This window comes from Pleurodeles waltl, chromosome 2_2, assembly GCF_031143425.1.
Source record: "Pleurodeles waltl isolate 20211129_DDA chromosome 2_2, aPleWal1.hap1.20221129, whole genome shotgun sequence".
Taxonomy (NCBI): domain Eukaryota; kingdom Metazoa; phylum Chordata; class Amphibia; order Caudata; family Salamandridae; genus Pleurodeles; species Pleurodeles waltl.
The window spans coordinates 512,287,980-512,304,301 of record NC_090439.1 but is presented as its reverse complement, the minus strand read 5'-3'; the positions used below and the strand labels follow the sequence as shown (position 1 = coordinate 512,304,301).

The 16,322-nt window shown below is 42.5% G+C and overlaps 1 protein-coding gene across 3 annotated transcripts in view; it reads right to left on the bottom strand.

The window, feature by feature from the left end:
- The window catches only part of TTC39C (tetratricopeptide repeat domain 39C), a 449,102-nt gene that overhangs the window by 332,383 nt on the left and 100,397 nt on the right, over window positions 1–16,322 (bottom strand). For 2 of the 3 annotated variants that reach the window (XM_069220027.1, XM_069220029.1), the window contains exon 2: window positions 4,286–4,334. In XM_069220027.1, coding sequence (XP_069076128.1) covers window positions 4,286–4,334 — 49 coding nt within the window. Of the gene's footprint in view, window positions 1–3,394; window positions 3,447–4,285; window positions 4,335–16,322 lie in introns of all 3 variants that reach the window. The other variant, XM_069220030.1, reaches the window with a different exon arrangement.

Here is a 16,322-nt window from a genome sequence, read left to right as displayed (position 1 = left end):
ATTTCTGTCACTAACTGGAAGGAGGCTAAAAGCACAAACAAATAGTTAAAATGGAGTATGTCCCAGTAAAATGCCAAAATTGTGTTGAAAAATGTGGTTGTCTTATTCAAGTCTGCCTGTTTCTAAAAGCTGAGGCTGGTGATTTTAGCACCGCAAACCCTTTGTGGATGCCATTTTCAAGGAAAAAACCACTGCAGCCCTTTTTCTTTAAAAAAAAAAAAAAAAAAAAAAACACGAAATTTTTGCAGTATTTTAACCCACAAATTCTGGGTACCTCTAGAATCCCCAGGATGTTGGAAAAAAAGGACGCAAATTTGGCGTAGGTAGCTTGTATGGACAAAAAGTTATGAGGGCCTAAGCGCAAACTGCCCCAAATAGGCAAAAAAAGGCCTGGCACCTGAGGGGGGAAAGGCCTGGCAGCAAAGGGGTTAAGATATTTTTTCTTAGTACCAAAAGGCAGGCAAAACCTGAAAATGGGCCATAATCTGGAATGGGTGGAACGACTACCAGGGCGGGCTCTGTGCCCTATTAGTAAAGGTTGGCCCTGACACTCGACGCACAGAACTTTTCTCAAGTAACGCGGGCCATCATCTATGTTGCGGTGGGTGGAGGGAGAGGGGACCTTGGTCAATGTTTTTTATATGACTTATAGTTAATACTGTGAGTTACATTGGTATTTCAATTTATTGTGGTACACTTTGAAGACTTCTGTGTTCCAGAAAATGAAGTTGATCAACATAATTCACCCCCACCCCTCCCCCTTCGCCATTAATAAAACCTAAAGGTTATACCACAAGAGCTAGGAGGTTTAGCATTTCAGGCCCTTTTATCGAATATTAGAAGTTGCACTACACTGTATGGTCAGCTTCAGAAATGTTCAGATTTTCTAGAAGTCGAGGAAATGGACACTGGTGTTTTTGTAAATCCTCACACTGCCGTAGGGCACAGCAAGGAACTGACTGTAGGTATATTTTGGGATGGCAGTTGCATAAAAGCCCTGAATTCCAAATTCAAAGAACCAACAATTTCCATAGTTGGATTTCTGGTACTAGTTCTCCAATCATCTACCTCTCCAGTAGTAGGACACTGTGCACGTATGTAGGCCCCATAAGAAAAGTTTCTGATAGGCTGTGCTTTTTTTCCCAAGACATCTAGTTTTAGTCTTTAAACCGAATGGAGCAAGCTTTCGTCTGTATAGAAATTAACCTTCTTTTTTCTATATGTACGTGTAGAGAAGGCATTCCACACACAATCCATTTAATCTTTTAACAGCACCAAATTGTCTTGTGTTATGGAAAGAGGCGTACCGGCTTTGGCGTCGGAGGTAAGTACCACATGAAACGTACAAATACTGCTCCACTTATACATTATCAACACTTCTGAGCATAGTCAATAGTTATCTTAGTTACATAGTAGATGTGCTCTTATCCAGCATTGCCAATTTTGTCATGAATTAAGTCGCTATGTCTCTCATGCAGACGGTGCTCGCATATCTTAGGAGAGTAACCACTTTATGACCTATTGTGGTAAACCAGCTCGGTCTAGACCTGTTTGGATAAAGGTTCTCAGGTTCCGGGCCTCACCATGATTGTCTCATTGTGTTGTGTCACAGAGGGAGTGACAGGGCGCCTCATGACCACTCATCTAGGCGCTTAGGAGAGAACATGTCTACCTATTGCAAGGGTACTGTTATGCTATTGCTCTAAAGACTGACAACCAAAATAGCTTCCTCCATGTAACTGTTGTCATATTTCCTTGAAAAAAATGCTTGCAGGGCATTAGTGCATTTTACATGTCAGCATGATGACCCACTCTGAATAGAGTGAGCTGTTTGTTCCTTCACCAAGATGTTGGGGAAAACTTATGTCCGTCATACTCAATACTGGGTAACATAATTTTAGCCAATGGCATCAGATTCTTCAAGTAAATCTTCAGTAGTAGCACTACTCAGTAACTTGAATACTAATTAGTCTTCTATCTAGACAGCCTTGTTTGAGACTTTCCAGTGCCACGTATTGTATTGGAGACAGAACCTGTTTCATTGCAGTTTTGTGACCCAGGGATAATATGCACAATTTTACTATTGATGTGCCGAACAGATCAATATTATTTTCTTCATGAATTGGAAGATCTACACCCTTCCAGAGTTATCAGAGTCCAAGTAGAGTCAGACAAGCCAGGAGTAAGTCGTTCTAGAAGTCATGCAGACATAAGCAAATGACACTTGCAGGTTAGTAACATATAGCAAATACTTCAGTGCTGTTGCTGCAACCTCCAGACCAATGATTTGGTGAAGAACAAATTCAAAGTCACAGACTTTGGTAATTGGAAGTAATGTAGTCCTGCTATGTTGGTTTTATGCAAATGGGCGTGCCTTCACTAACTCAGTGCTCACTTTACTGTCTACTCTATTGGTGACAGTGATTAACATCTAAAATATAGAATTTCATACAGAACATAGGCCATGCAAGTCTAATCTGTACACTTCCCTACCTTTTAATGTCACTCAGTCCTTCTACAACAAGCTTTCCCTTGAAGTTAAATAAAAGCCAGTTTTGCTTGAAAATTAGTAAAACCTTAAATAGTCCAAATTCTGAAAAATGGCAGACTTTTGTGGACTTGTGCTAAATAGTGTAAACACAATCCATTCTCATTAACATTATTTGTAAGTATCTTTAAAACTAACAGTAGTTAAGTGGAAAAAATGGGGATTCTAAGACTCTACAAATTGTTGGCACAGTAGACCACACATTGATTATGAGTGGTCATCTGGAAATCAGCGCGCTCACCTGATCAACAGTATCTTGTGCCGTGTGAAGTAAGGCGGTCGTATCTGGTACATTCGTGACTGTACGATTCTCTGGACAGAGGCACATGGGTAACATGAGTTCTACTTATGCTCTTATTGGCATTTTTTGCCCTTCATCAATGTTTTGTCATACTTAATTGTTGCATTTTGTTTGGGGTAGCAATCACCAGCAGAGAACGCTCGAATATAAAAAGACTTATAACTTTTCATCAATATAATTTTTTGTTTTTTACTCTGCAACAATGCACTTATGGCATGGATGGATACTTAATGGTAATCTTATGAGCTCTTGCCCAAACTTATGATACGACATATGATACTGTTGGCAGAGTGGGCTTGTAGATACTTTGGGCAAAAGCACCTTTACGACATGGTTTGCCACATATCAAAATCTTAGCACACATCGTCCATACTAACTATCTACTTGGTTACAATGCCACAATGGCATGGCTTGTCACATATGATATTCTTAACAACTCCTGGCTATACTTACCACCTTTTATAATTGTTCATCCACCTGAAGTAGGTTATGCCCTATATCGTCATAATAGTGTCTTGATATATTTTTTGGATCACTTTACTTACTCATTATAGTTGTTTTTAGGATTATCATTTCCATCTTTTACAGACACATGTTCTAAAAAAAAAAACGACAGAAAATTCATTCTGGTATAAAGAACACAGAGTTTCCAGATTTCACAGCTGTCACTTTTACTCTGATTAGGGGAATATTTACCTCCGAATACATTTGGAAACTATTGTCAAGAATCTTTGCCTTGAGAAAGTCTAGATGACGAAACACGTGTCAGCTGCGTTTTGGATTGTACTGTTTCTTGAGAAGAATAAACCTCTATCAACCACAGAAATGAGTCTTGGACTTTGATGTATACTTTATAACTTTTATGAACATTGTGGACTACACTGGTGTGCCCTGGTATTTTTTGACAAATTGAAGTCCTAATTGGCCTTCCAGTCAGTAGAATTTTACACCCTTGGTGGTTGGGTGTTTAACCAGATTGGCATCCATGTTATAATTTCATCTCTACAGGACAAGGAATTTCCCCATACATTTATACACATACATTGGATGTGCGAACTCTATAGCATAAACTACTAGTTTTGCTGTATTGAACAGAGAGAGTATGTGCCCCTCCAGTTCCGGCATTAGCGCAACATCTTGATTCTGGGCAAATCACTTAATCTCTCCACCGAAAATAAAAATTAATTTAATGTTGTGCAATATAACTGGTCACTCACGTTCACTGCTCCAATGCCTTGGGGCCAAGATCACACTTTATAAAACTACAAAAAAACATAACAATTCGGAAATGTGGGCCACTTTTTTGGGCGATTGCCTGAGTGTAATTGTGATCCCAATCCGACAATGGGCTAAAATTCTATTCTTACAAACGGCAGATACGATGTTACAGACAGTCTGATGGATGTTACAGATTATTATAAGCACACACTACTTACCAGAAAACTGACAAAACTTGCTCCAAAACTCATCAGTGGACTTTGGTTTCTGTTGAGAAAAACACAATTGCACAGTTAATATACATACAAAATGACAACTGATCGTGTTATAGAAAAAGGGATTTGCATTTTAATGATTACTGGTCCAAATTACCCTTCAGGAAAGATCATCTTAAATCAATACACTGAAGAGACATCATTCTACACGAACATAAGATAAATTATGCATTACCATCAAAACCATATGTCCATAATCCAGTGTCGTATTGCTGTGGTGAGCTAATCATGGTTTGGTTTTTGTAGGTATGCTTAGGTGGGCGATGCCCCACAGCAAAAGCCTACATACTTGAAAAAAATGGTCTGCTTATTGAATTGGAAAGACATATTACCACTCTTTTAGAGTGTTCTAGGGATGGTAAAAATGAGCCATACGCGGAAAGAGTACCGAAGATAGCTCCTTGCCCACTCATTTTGAGTAATGGGGCCATGCTGCATCACATCGAAGAAAAAAGGAACCAGCAAAATCTAGGGTAACCAAGTGTCCAATACCCAGGCAAACTGTGCAATACAGCAAGTGCAACATTAATATACCTGCATTTACTATCCTTTTTGACATTTAGCTCTAAACTCTAACACAAGACTCATGAATGTAGTAGCATTTATAAAACACGCAGGATCACCCCATGAGCAAGCACCTAAAGTGGTCAAAAAAGATGTCAGCGGGATGCGGTACTGCCAACATGGATTTATCTTCCATTAGGACATGGTGAGGCAGGACCAGGCAAAGGTGAAACATATATTAATGTGTAAGCCGCGGAATCTTAAGAATTTGTACTTCTCTTTTCTTATCGCTGTACCTATAAATAGTTACTTCATCCATTATTTGGTAACAGATGCCACTTATGAATGTATCTACTCATTAGGAACAAGGGAAAAAAATAAGAAGTGACTCCCAAATTTGCATGTGACTGATACATTTGTAGAAAAAACGGAGCACTGAGTTTGATTTCGTTCCACAAAAGGATGATAGAGAAAGAAAGCAGACCACGAATACACAGACTTGGATTCAACACCAACATATGAAATCAAGTATTCCTAGAGTGAAACAAATTTAGTGTATAGAAAGTCGAATAACTTTCCATGTACAGCCGCATGATTTTTACATTCCTAGCCCATACAGCTCACAATATGAAAACATTCTGCAGTTTATGCAGTGGCGCATAGTTTGATGCTGACTCAAACCCAACATCGATATAGGATTGATACAGGATTCTGGTGTAGTTACTTCTAAAAGCAGAAATAAACTCCATTTACACATCTGTCAGAGGAAAATATGTAGCTTCAGTAACAATATTTCTGGTTGACATACATGCTTTTCACAGATTCCTCACCTCATAAATTCTTTCTCTAGGGTTCATAATGGCCTAGGAAACGTATTTCCCAGCAACTGCTCCACCAGGTGGTGCCATATGTGCCAACCGGCCTCAGCGCGGTATGCAGAGAGTAACAGGAAGAGCAATGATAACAAATACAGGACATTATGGGCCTGATTCTGACTTTGGCGGGCGGCGGAGGCCGCCCGCCAAAGTCCCGCCGACAAATGACCGCACCGCGGTCAAAAGACCGCGGCGGCCATTCTTACATTTCCGCTGTGCCGGCGGGCGCTCTCCAAAAGAGCGCCCGCCGGCCCAGCGGAAATGCCCCTGCAACGAGGATGCCGGCTCCGAATGGAGCCGGCGGAGTTGCAGGGGTGCGACGGGTGCAGTGGCACCCGTCGCGTATTTCAGTGTCTGCACTGCAGACACTGAAATACTTTGTGGGGCCCTCTTACGGGGGCCCCTGCAGTGCCCATGCCATTGGCATGGGCACTGCAGGGGCCCCCAGGGGCCCCGCGGCACCCCCTACCGCCATCCTGTTCCTGGCGGGAGACCCGCCAGGATCAGGATGGCGGTAGGGGGTGTCAGAATCCCCATGGAGGATTCTCCCGAGCAGCGGGAGACCGCCAACTTTCCGTTTCTGACCGCGGCTGAACCGCCGCGGTCAGAATGCTCGACGGAGCACCGCCAGCCTGTTGGCGGTGCTCCCGTGGTCGGTGACCCTGGCGGTCACCGACCGCCAGGGTCAGAATGACCCCCTATATGTTTACATAACTTGGAACAACTTTAGTCACTGCACTAACTTCCCAGAGGAGGAGGGCGGCACTGAGGAATCAGCGGGAAGATTATGTAGTCACCAGATATATCATTACATCTTCTGATGTATACATTATCCTGCAGATTCCTCACCTTATGAATGAGTCCCAAGGCAATACCTTCCTGGAAGGTGGGATGGAGTAGAAGCAGTTTAATCAACAAAGTCATGTAACACAGCTCAGGCAAAGTCCCCGTTACTGAGTCCCTGAGACATGAGGCTGTAGTGCTTACCAACACTACGCAAATAAGACCATGCACCCATCTGGCAGATGTCAGCACCTGGGACACCTTTGGGGAGAGACGTGGAGGCAGCCATGGCTCTAGTCTAGTAGAATGGTAATAAATGCACTCCTGAGGATATTTCTGGGCTAAGCCATAGCAGATCTTGGTAAAGAGATTTCTGAGTGAAATTGTGCATTTGGTCACTGACTTGCCTCCTACTTTGGAAATGGGGGAGGAGCGTAGGGAGAGAACTAGACTGAGCTATATGAGATGCAGATGCTATCTGGAAGAAGAAGGGCGGGTAGTTGCTAAGAACCAACAGCTTCTATTCCACAAAGAAGCTGAGAAAAATATGCAGTTGGATTCCACAAAATATCAGAAAGTTGGCAGTGCAGGCAATGGTGAACTTCTTCTCAGGGCTTCCAAAACACTGACTCAGGAACTATAACTGAAACAGAATTTAGCGGAAAAGTTAATATTTGGGCAGCTTCGACTGTGCCATATTTTAAAGGAGCTGACAAAAAATTACACTGCCTACCAGTGTAAAAGAGAATTCTGTCTCTGTCTTACTCATGGGCAATATAGAGGGGCAGATCACACTACTTGCAGGAAATGTTTCATCCGTGCCGAGCGACCAGGACCCTGCAATTAGCAGGAAAGATAAAGCTAATGATTATGTTGAAGCAAATACGTTAATTAGAGATATTAATAAGTGTTCATGCATTTTGAATAATAATAATACATTGTAGACATAAATAATGTAGAGAATTAACCTGCACGTTTGAAAATGTGCCATCAGAGTGTGGTCACGAAGATTCACAAATGTACTGATAAAATGAATAACATGTATGAAATATAGAAAATGTATTAAAATAATGTAGTAGTGTGTCATATTGAGATATGTAACGTATGTTTTGCATTATATTGTAGAGTTAACTTAGCCGAAGTTGTGACCTAGTTTTGCCAGGCCTCATGCAGAAGCTGAATTACTAGCGCAATGTAGAGAAGCTAATGTGCTGAACTGACCATGAACTGCTTAATGTTTAATAAAAAAATCTGCTCAGCAAAATCCCTGCGTGAACCGACGGAGAGGAGACAATGGAATCATAATTGTAACAAGGACTGTATAAAGCAGACAAGATGTACTTTCCCAGGACTCGAACAATGGAGACACTGACTGGAGAAGAAGATGCAACATTTTTGATACCTGACAAGCCGGATAATGAGAACATCGTACAGGGAACCAATCGACACCTTGAGAATCGTGTAATACTAGAATTTATAGATTTGAAGAACTGAAAGTATTGGGTAGTGTCATAACTGGTGACTAATTGACCAATTAGAAATTGGTGGATAGTCTGGGTGATATAATGCTGTGAGAAGGGGAGAAAATTTCAGATGTTCCAAGGTAGGCGTGGATGTTCGAATAGATTCAAGATTCTGTCATAGGGCTCATGCTCTTGAGAGCCTGATGTGATGCTGATTGATTGATGACCTGAAGACGAAGACTGACTTTGTTGCTGATCCATACCATGGATATGTAGCTATGACAATGTGACTGATTCACTTTTTGTGCCTTTTCTTTCTAGGTACCAACTGTGCTGTTTTATAGTTTTTCTCTTGGTTAGATGTTTTTCCAAATTCATGTTCTAAACTGTTTTCGCATGAAGTCCCACATGCTAATGCAAATCTGGGTTAGGTAGTGCTTTTATTCTGAGACGTTGACATATATGGTGACAAATGATTGACGGACTGATTTGCTGAACTCTGCTACTCATGTTAACATATTTATCGTTATTGGCTTATGTTGAGGCATTAGAACACATGTTTCTCAAGTTCTGATTAGGTTACGTTATTGGTGGTCACTAATGAATTAATCTTGAGTGGAATTGAATAAAGTTTGATTTAATCTCAGAACTTAGTAGTGTAACCAATAGGAACATAACATTGCTAAACGTATACTGATTTGTGGTTTTTCATAAACCTGGACTAATGTTTTTGCTTATAGGTTATTGGTTTGTGTATTGATTATTGATGCACATTGGTTACACCGTAGCTAGGATACACCATCTGAATCAAAAGGATCATCGACCTATACGCGTCCCCTTGTAAGTTTACTTACTAACGACCAGGCGCGCTAGCAATTACCTGATGAAGGAAGGAATGTTCAGGTGGTCTTGTGTTTTCAGTATGACCCGCCATGAGATAGAATGCATCGCCAGCCACACTCACACTTCACACCATTTGACTTTTAGGAAAGCCCTCAAGACTCTACCTTTTAGAACAAAGTAAGAAGAGCAGTGGATCATATAACTATGTTTATAGTTATCTGTTAGCGTTCGGGCAGCGTTTGGGTAGCAGATGCACTTTCTAAATAAATTAACAAAACATAACATTACAGAAAAAGGTCCACTAATGGCGAACTACACAGGGAAGGTTGGTTGGGAAGACACACAAAAGGCAGGAAGGGCAGCCATATAACCCTTAAGTTTAACAACTGCCAATCCCTGCTATTCAAGGGACAGTACATTATCTAAGAATATATAGACAGACAAGATTTCTAGGAAGTCTAAGCCACTGACCAAACTTATTCCAGCTACCCAAGAAGATGAATTTTTTTATGGCTTTCCTGGCTGACGAGTTGAATTCTGCAAATTCATGAGGAAAGCAAAAGGACTCCAGCTGGCACAACTTAAGAGCCAAGCATAAGCATGGAGCTGCAGTGTTTGAGGTGAAGGACCCGGCCATTGTGCTATGAGAGCACGTCCAGCCTGTGAAGGTCTGAAAGAGATGGCTGAATAAGAAGTGCCAAGAAATCGGATAGAAGGTCCCCCTTGCCCAATTTGAGTCTCTCAGCTGTGCTCGATCCTCCTGCACCTTCAGCAGGACTTTTGACAGAACCAGAATCAGTGGGAACACATACAGCAGACCATGAGAGTAGAAGAGCCTGAAGGCATCCTATGGGAATAAACTTGGTGGTAAGTGTCCGGCACAAAACTGGGCCCTGGGGAAGAGATCCACAAATAGGATCCCAATAGGGAGAATATCTCTGTCACATTGGGGTGTAGCTCACACTCGTGGTCCTCCAGAGAGAGACAACTGGGAACATTCATCCTCACCCTGAGAGAGCCTGTGAGGTGAGCTGTACTACCAACAAGATTTCCCGTTGCTTCACCCTCTGCCACAGGCAAAATGCCTATCAACATATGTTTCATGAATTGCACACCACCCTCAATGTTGATGTAATGGATGGTAGGGGTGTTGTCTGACAGAAAGAGAAAGTTGCACCCGGCGATGGAAGGGAGGATAGCCTTCACTGCAATTCAAACCACCCACTGATCAAGGACATTTATGTGTAGGTGCTGCTACAATATGGGCAGTCATGTCACCCAGCTGGGCAACTGAGTCCACTAAGGAGGCCTCCATGGCCATTCCAGCCTTACACTGCAGAGGGCTGAAGGGACAACCAGCCAAATCTTAAGGGGTCCACCCCCACTCTTGATCTGGATGTATGGAATGGAAGCTCTGTACCTGAGCTTTGAGGTTCTCTTGATGCTGAAGCCACTGAGATCTCAGAAACGACACCACTGATGGGCCAACCCCCACCATCTGGCTCCAACTGAATTCACAGGACCATGAGGCCAAGCAGACACTAGCCTGCAGAACAGAAATCACAAATGTTGGAATCATCTCCAAAATATCTGCAACTCTGTGTGGAGGAAAAGCCTTCATTCTCTAGGAGTTAGCGTTTGCACAGATAAAGAATTCTGGGAGTTGATAGTAAAGTTGAAATCATGGAGGAGAGTCATCAACCACTGAAGGTGATCCCTGACCAGCACTGGGGGCTTTGTTTTCACCAGCCAGTTGTCCAAGTAAGGAAATACATGGACTCCTGACCTAACTGTTACAATGAAGCTGCGACGACTGCCAGCAATTTCATGAAGAAGTGTGGAGTGGTCATCAACCAAAACACAGAACTATGAACAATAGCGCTGGGATCTGACCATGAACCTCAGGTAACATCTGTGGATGAGAAGAATCAGAAGGGGAAAATAGGCGTTCTTAAGACCCAGGGATGCTGATCAATCTCCTGCATTCAGGGCCAGAAATATGTGGCTCAGAGATAGCATCTGGAACTGCTGAATGAACAGTTTCAGAAGTCAAAGATTCAGAATGGGTCTCAATCTCTATGGCTCCTCTGCTCAACAGGGTAAGGCCTTCCACATACAAAATTAAAGCATGTGATGGAGGAAATGCCCAGTTAGAAGGAGGGTGGTCCGGAAGAAGAGACTAGAAGGGAAGGAAGTGCCCTTTGTAGATTAGCTGGAAGACCAGGCCATCCATCATGATCACATCCACGTTGGTAAAGACATTGTAGAACCTACCCCTGCATGAAGGTCCTTCATTGAGGGAGGGAAGTCAGAGGGGTTCTGGGGCAGCAGAGGATGATGGAGATTGCATATGCTACTGTTAGTTTTGTTCCCTAAATCAATTCATGCTGCAGAAGAAGTGGTAAAGCAGCTGGGTGTGTGGACAGGCTGAGGAGGTTGTCTCTGTCACGTCTGTCTGTGTGTGTGTGTGTGTGTGTGTGTGTGTGTGTGTGTGTGTGTGTGTGTGTGTTGGGGTGGAGTGTGTGCGTGTGCATGTATAGCGTTGTGCACGGAATGAACGCAATTTACAAGTCATTCATGCAGATGCGATCCTCTCCATCTGCAGATACAAAGTTTCTTTTTACTTTTTACTCAGAGCCCGATCCTTGCAAACTGTCCCAGGTCCTTATTTTGTTCTTGTTTTGTTAAAGGGTATTTCTGAGGTGTACTATCACCAACAGGTGGCTTGGCCCTATGCCTTTAGGCAGAGGTCAGACAGAAAAAACGTAAGTAGCCAGTAGACGAGCCTAGACTGACCTAGATTCACAATGTTTTTAGGCCTTTCCGAAAACCAAGAAAATCAGAAATACTTCTTAAATTTGCCTTTAGAGCATTCCATTGTTTAGCGAGGTTTGCAGAGAAAGACCTGCTTCTGATGGTTGTATATTTGAAGAACAGAATTATGATCTGAAAAATGAGCTGGGACTGAAGAAATTGCCTAGGCTGGGAGAACTGACATTTTGGGGTTAAAACAGAAATCCAGTTGCCACATTGGGCTTTGTGCACAATGAAGCTGCTTTACTAGAAGCCAGTGTAGTCTAGCCTTACCAAACACGACAGAATCAGTATTTTTACGGTTCAGATTTAGTCTGGCAGCTGAGTGTTGGATTAATAGTATTTTTTTATCATTTTATCGGAGATCCAAATATAATACATTGATGTAGTCCAACATCACAGAGATAAAAGCATTTAGAATCATGATTTTGTGAGGAAAAGAAAACATGTACAGAACGTGTTTTAGTACTCAAAGATGAAAACAGCACAAACTGACCACTTCATTAATCTGCTCCGAGAGTATATGGGTAGTAATATACTTTATGTACAGATTTTTCACGCAGGAAACGGGTTTCCTATGCTGGAGGGCCAGAATGGAAAATCCCATACAAGGGTGGGCTTTTAGATGACGAGATCTCATCCAGACATTGACTTGCTGCAAACAGGTAAATAGAATCCGTACAGACAATAATATCTCCTTCGAGCCTACACTAGATTTGAGTGTCATCTGTATAAATCAAAGATAGAAAGCCGAAAGAGTGGATGAGAAACGCATGGATGCAGGATCTTGGGGAAAAAACGATGAATCTGACATACATATAAAGAAGTTATTATACCACGAGAGCACATGTTAGTTCTGACATCACGAGGACAAGGAAAGTGATACAAATTGAAATCAGCCTGAAAGTTCCCTTACTCCAAACTGCTTAGGTACCATACCTAATATTTTCGGTCAATCTGAAGTTAAAAAACAACATGGGAAGTGGTTTGGTCCTTCTCCATGCAACTTCATGTAACGCGTTTCTCTTGGTCTGCCGCGAGTGCATGGCCAAGTGCAGAACATGAACAGCAGCAGCTGCAATGAGTATTTCGGACGTCATGGAGCTTACAAGATTTTAATGGATTTATTTTTATATAAAAAAGGAAACCTTTAAGCAACAGACTCATACAGTTAGTGGCGCAGGGATAGCTTGGTTAAAGCGATCAGCTCAGTCAGAAAAGGCTAAATTTGTATACAAAACAAAAAAAAAAAAAACATAAAAAAATAAAGCTACATCAGACAGAAATGCATCGATAATACAATTAAAATGGCGCCTTAATTGGCATAAAATTAACCACACCTTCCTATTGGGCAGCGCTTCTTGACACCTGATTAAGGAAGGGCAGATATAGGCCTCTTTAAGTTCTCTGTCCTTCGCGTCAGATCCTTCCAAGTATTAATCAGGCACTGAATGAACATAAAAGAGGACGTTTGTTGTTGTACTACTGCCTACATTCAAAGGTGAACACTAAAACCTCCAAGCTAATAAAGAATGAGGTTCCTAAGGTTCATTCATCTGAAATCTGTTTGAAAGTCATACATAAATCATGACAACGTTAAAAATTGAGCATATAGTTATACATCCTTTCCAAGTCCTAGCTCCTAATGCCAGACTAACCTTTCAGAGTGTGTTATGCTGTTCACATTAGAGTGTGGCTGCAGAGTTACCCCAAGGACAAACGCTTCAGTGCCAGTAATCTGCTGATGCACTGCGGTCCTAATGTGCCGGTAGTGGGTTATGATCATAGAGAACGGGGCGCACTACCTGACCAAATACATCGCTCTAAGACACAAGCTAAAGAAAGACTAAAACCACATGGGTCTGATGCAGGAATTAGATCTACAAGCGTAAGATACTGTCTGGTAAAAAAACTACATCTGAAAATACTTCTGCAATGGGCACTGCGTATACAACTGGTACCACCATTCGCTCGGTCTCACTGCTACTTCTCAACACATTTTCTTCGATCATAACATGTATTTGTAAAGTGCACGTTCACCCGTGGCCATCTTGGTGCTGAATAACAGATGTTTACTGTTACCCAACTCAATGGTACTCATCTTTATTATGTGCACCCTGAAAATGGCTAAGAGTGGAGCATGAATTAATGGTGAGGGGAAGTAAAGGTCATGATGAAGTATTGGTGAGTGGAGGAAGTAATGGGTGTAACATTATACAATGCCAATGTATAGGTAAAGGGAATTACACAGTTTTATGGCAGAGGAGGTTGTAGCGTCCTCCCCAGCTCAGGAGCATACAATGACTATAACAGACGTCTTTATTCCTCGGCACTCTGATTACATCATAACTGTTAATAACCACACGGGGTGAAATTCCTATAGCCCAATGCCCAGGACATATTGCTTGGGGTCAAGGACAACAGGTTTTCATGTTTATTTTGTCCTTGGGACAAGTAGGCCCAAGCCCCTGCAGCACGAACCCTTTGGCTGCCAGTTTACAAGTAAGTTGAGGTAATATCTGAGTCCATATATTATTGCTGTTCAAACTTGTATTTATGTTTCATTAATGCAAAGCCTTTAGTATTAGGGTTAGCGCTCTAAATAAGCATCGTAAGGGTCATACTACACTACTGACAGTGGTTACAGTAAAAAAAAAAAGTGTACATAAGTTTTGAAAAGTTTAACAATATGAGGCGATGTATAGTGCTCCCAGAATGCTTTCTGATTAGATGCAAATGTTTGCAGAAGCTTATAAGCAAGATTGATGATTCTTTGCTTTCAAAATAAAATGTTCAGAAAAAAATTAAAGTAGGAAAAAAAAGTTTTGCTAAATTACTGTGAAACTGTAGGTACTATTTTTTTGGAGCATCATTTAGTAAAATGTGTTGATGCATGCTATTATTTTCAAATATATTCACAATTGAAAACCAATGTAACCATTTTCAACAAGATTATGAGAAATATAAACAAACAAACAAAATAAACAAGCACCCGCAAAGCCAACCGATCTGACATTGGTGGTCAGTCCTCTGGTTTTGTCTAAGCATATCTTGTTTTGACATGACTTTTGCAACACTTTATTGTTGTGGGAGCTGCCAGGCCCTCACCATTGTAACAAACATTGACAAAAAGCAAACAAAAGTGTTGGGGTCTCAAAAAGCACACATTGCCCCAGTAGTTCATGGCATTGAAGCAAGCTACTTTGTGTGCCAGTATGCTCCTTGTGAAAGAGCTGAATGCTGTCACTCACACCAAAGCCAGTTGATAGAGAGAGAGAAATTGAATTCTAATAAAAACAAAATGTCTTAGTTAATGCCAGGCCTAATTAGGTGCCCAATTCTTAAAGAAAGACACAAAATCCACCCATGCTATGTCTTCGAATTAGTGGCTTTCATGAATTCATAATAATTTACAGAAATAGGCCAGGAAATCGTACTCCTAGAAAATATTATGAACTGTATTTCAGCACAAACAAATATGCATGTGTAGATTTGCTCAAGTAAAAACCTATTGAGTGTTTACAAGTTCACTTTCCCTCCAACTACTTTTTTCCCAACCCTGGAAAAACTTCTACTTTTGCCCTTGTCAGGAGTAAATGTCCAACCTTTCTCAGTATAGGAAAAGATTAGGGAAGAGCTGGTGAAAATCCTTAAAACATGTAAGTTAGAAGGTTTGCACAGACTCAAAGGCATTCCAGCCCTGGAACTACTGCTTACTGCCTCCCCCAGCCCTAATATGTAGATCTGCAGGAAGGTGACAAAAAAAGGATATTGCTGTAGCAAAGTTTGAAATTGCTAGCAATCAAGTCCTTTCATAGTATTAGCCCTGGCACAATCAGAGGGGTTATTATCAGAGCTCTTACATAATGAGACTACTGCCATAATTCGTCGCCGCCCTACATGGCACCAAAGGGACATGTAGATTTTTTTGGAGGACAAGTAGATTTAAGAAGCAACCTGCCCCATGAACAAGATGATATTTAATTAAATTCCACACCCCTGACCACATCTTAACATCTCCCAGCAAGTTATATAATTCCTCTGTTGCGTCTGCCTAGAGCCCCAAGGGTCTTAGCGCACATAGTGGGTCATTCTGACCCTGGCGGCCAATGACCGCGGAAGCACCGCCAACAGGGTGGCGGTGCTTCCTGGCCAATTCTGACCGCGGCGGTAAAGCCGCGGTCAGAAAAGGGAAACCAGCGGTTTCCCGCCGATTTTCCCCTGGCCATAGGAATCCTCCATGGTGGCGCTGCAAGCAGCGCCGCCTTGGGGTTTCCGACCCCCTTCCCGCCACCCTGTTCCTGGCGGTTCTTACCGCCAGGAACAGGATGGCGGGAACGGGTGTCGTGGGGCCCCTGGGGGCCCCTGCACTGCCCATGCCACTGGCATGGGCAGTGCAGGGGCCCCCTAACAGGGCCCCATAATGATTTTCAGTGTCTGCTTAGCAGACACTGAAAATCGCGACGGGTGCCACTGCACCCGTCGCACCCCAGCAACTCCGCCGGCTCCATTCGGAGCCGGCTTCATCGTTGCTGAGTCTTTCCCACTGGGCGGGCGGGTGGCCTTTTGGCGGTCGCCCGGCCGCCCAGCGGGAAAGTCAGAATGACCGCCGCGGTCATTTGACCGCGGTGCGGTCTTCTGGCGGGGGAACTTTGGCGGGCGGCCTTCGCCGCCTGCCGAAGTTGGAATGACCCCCAT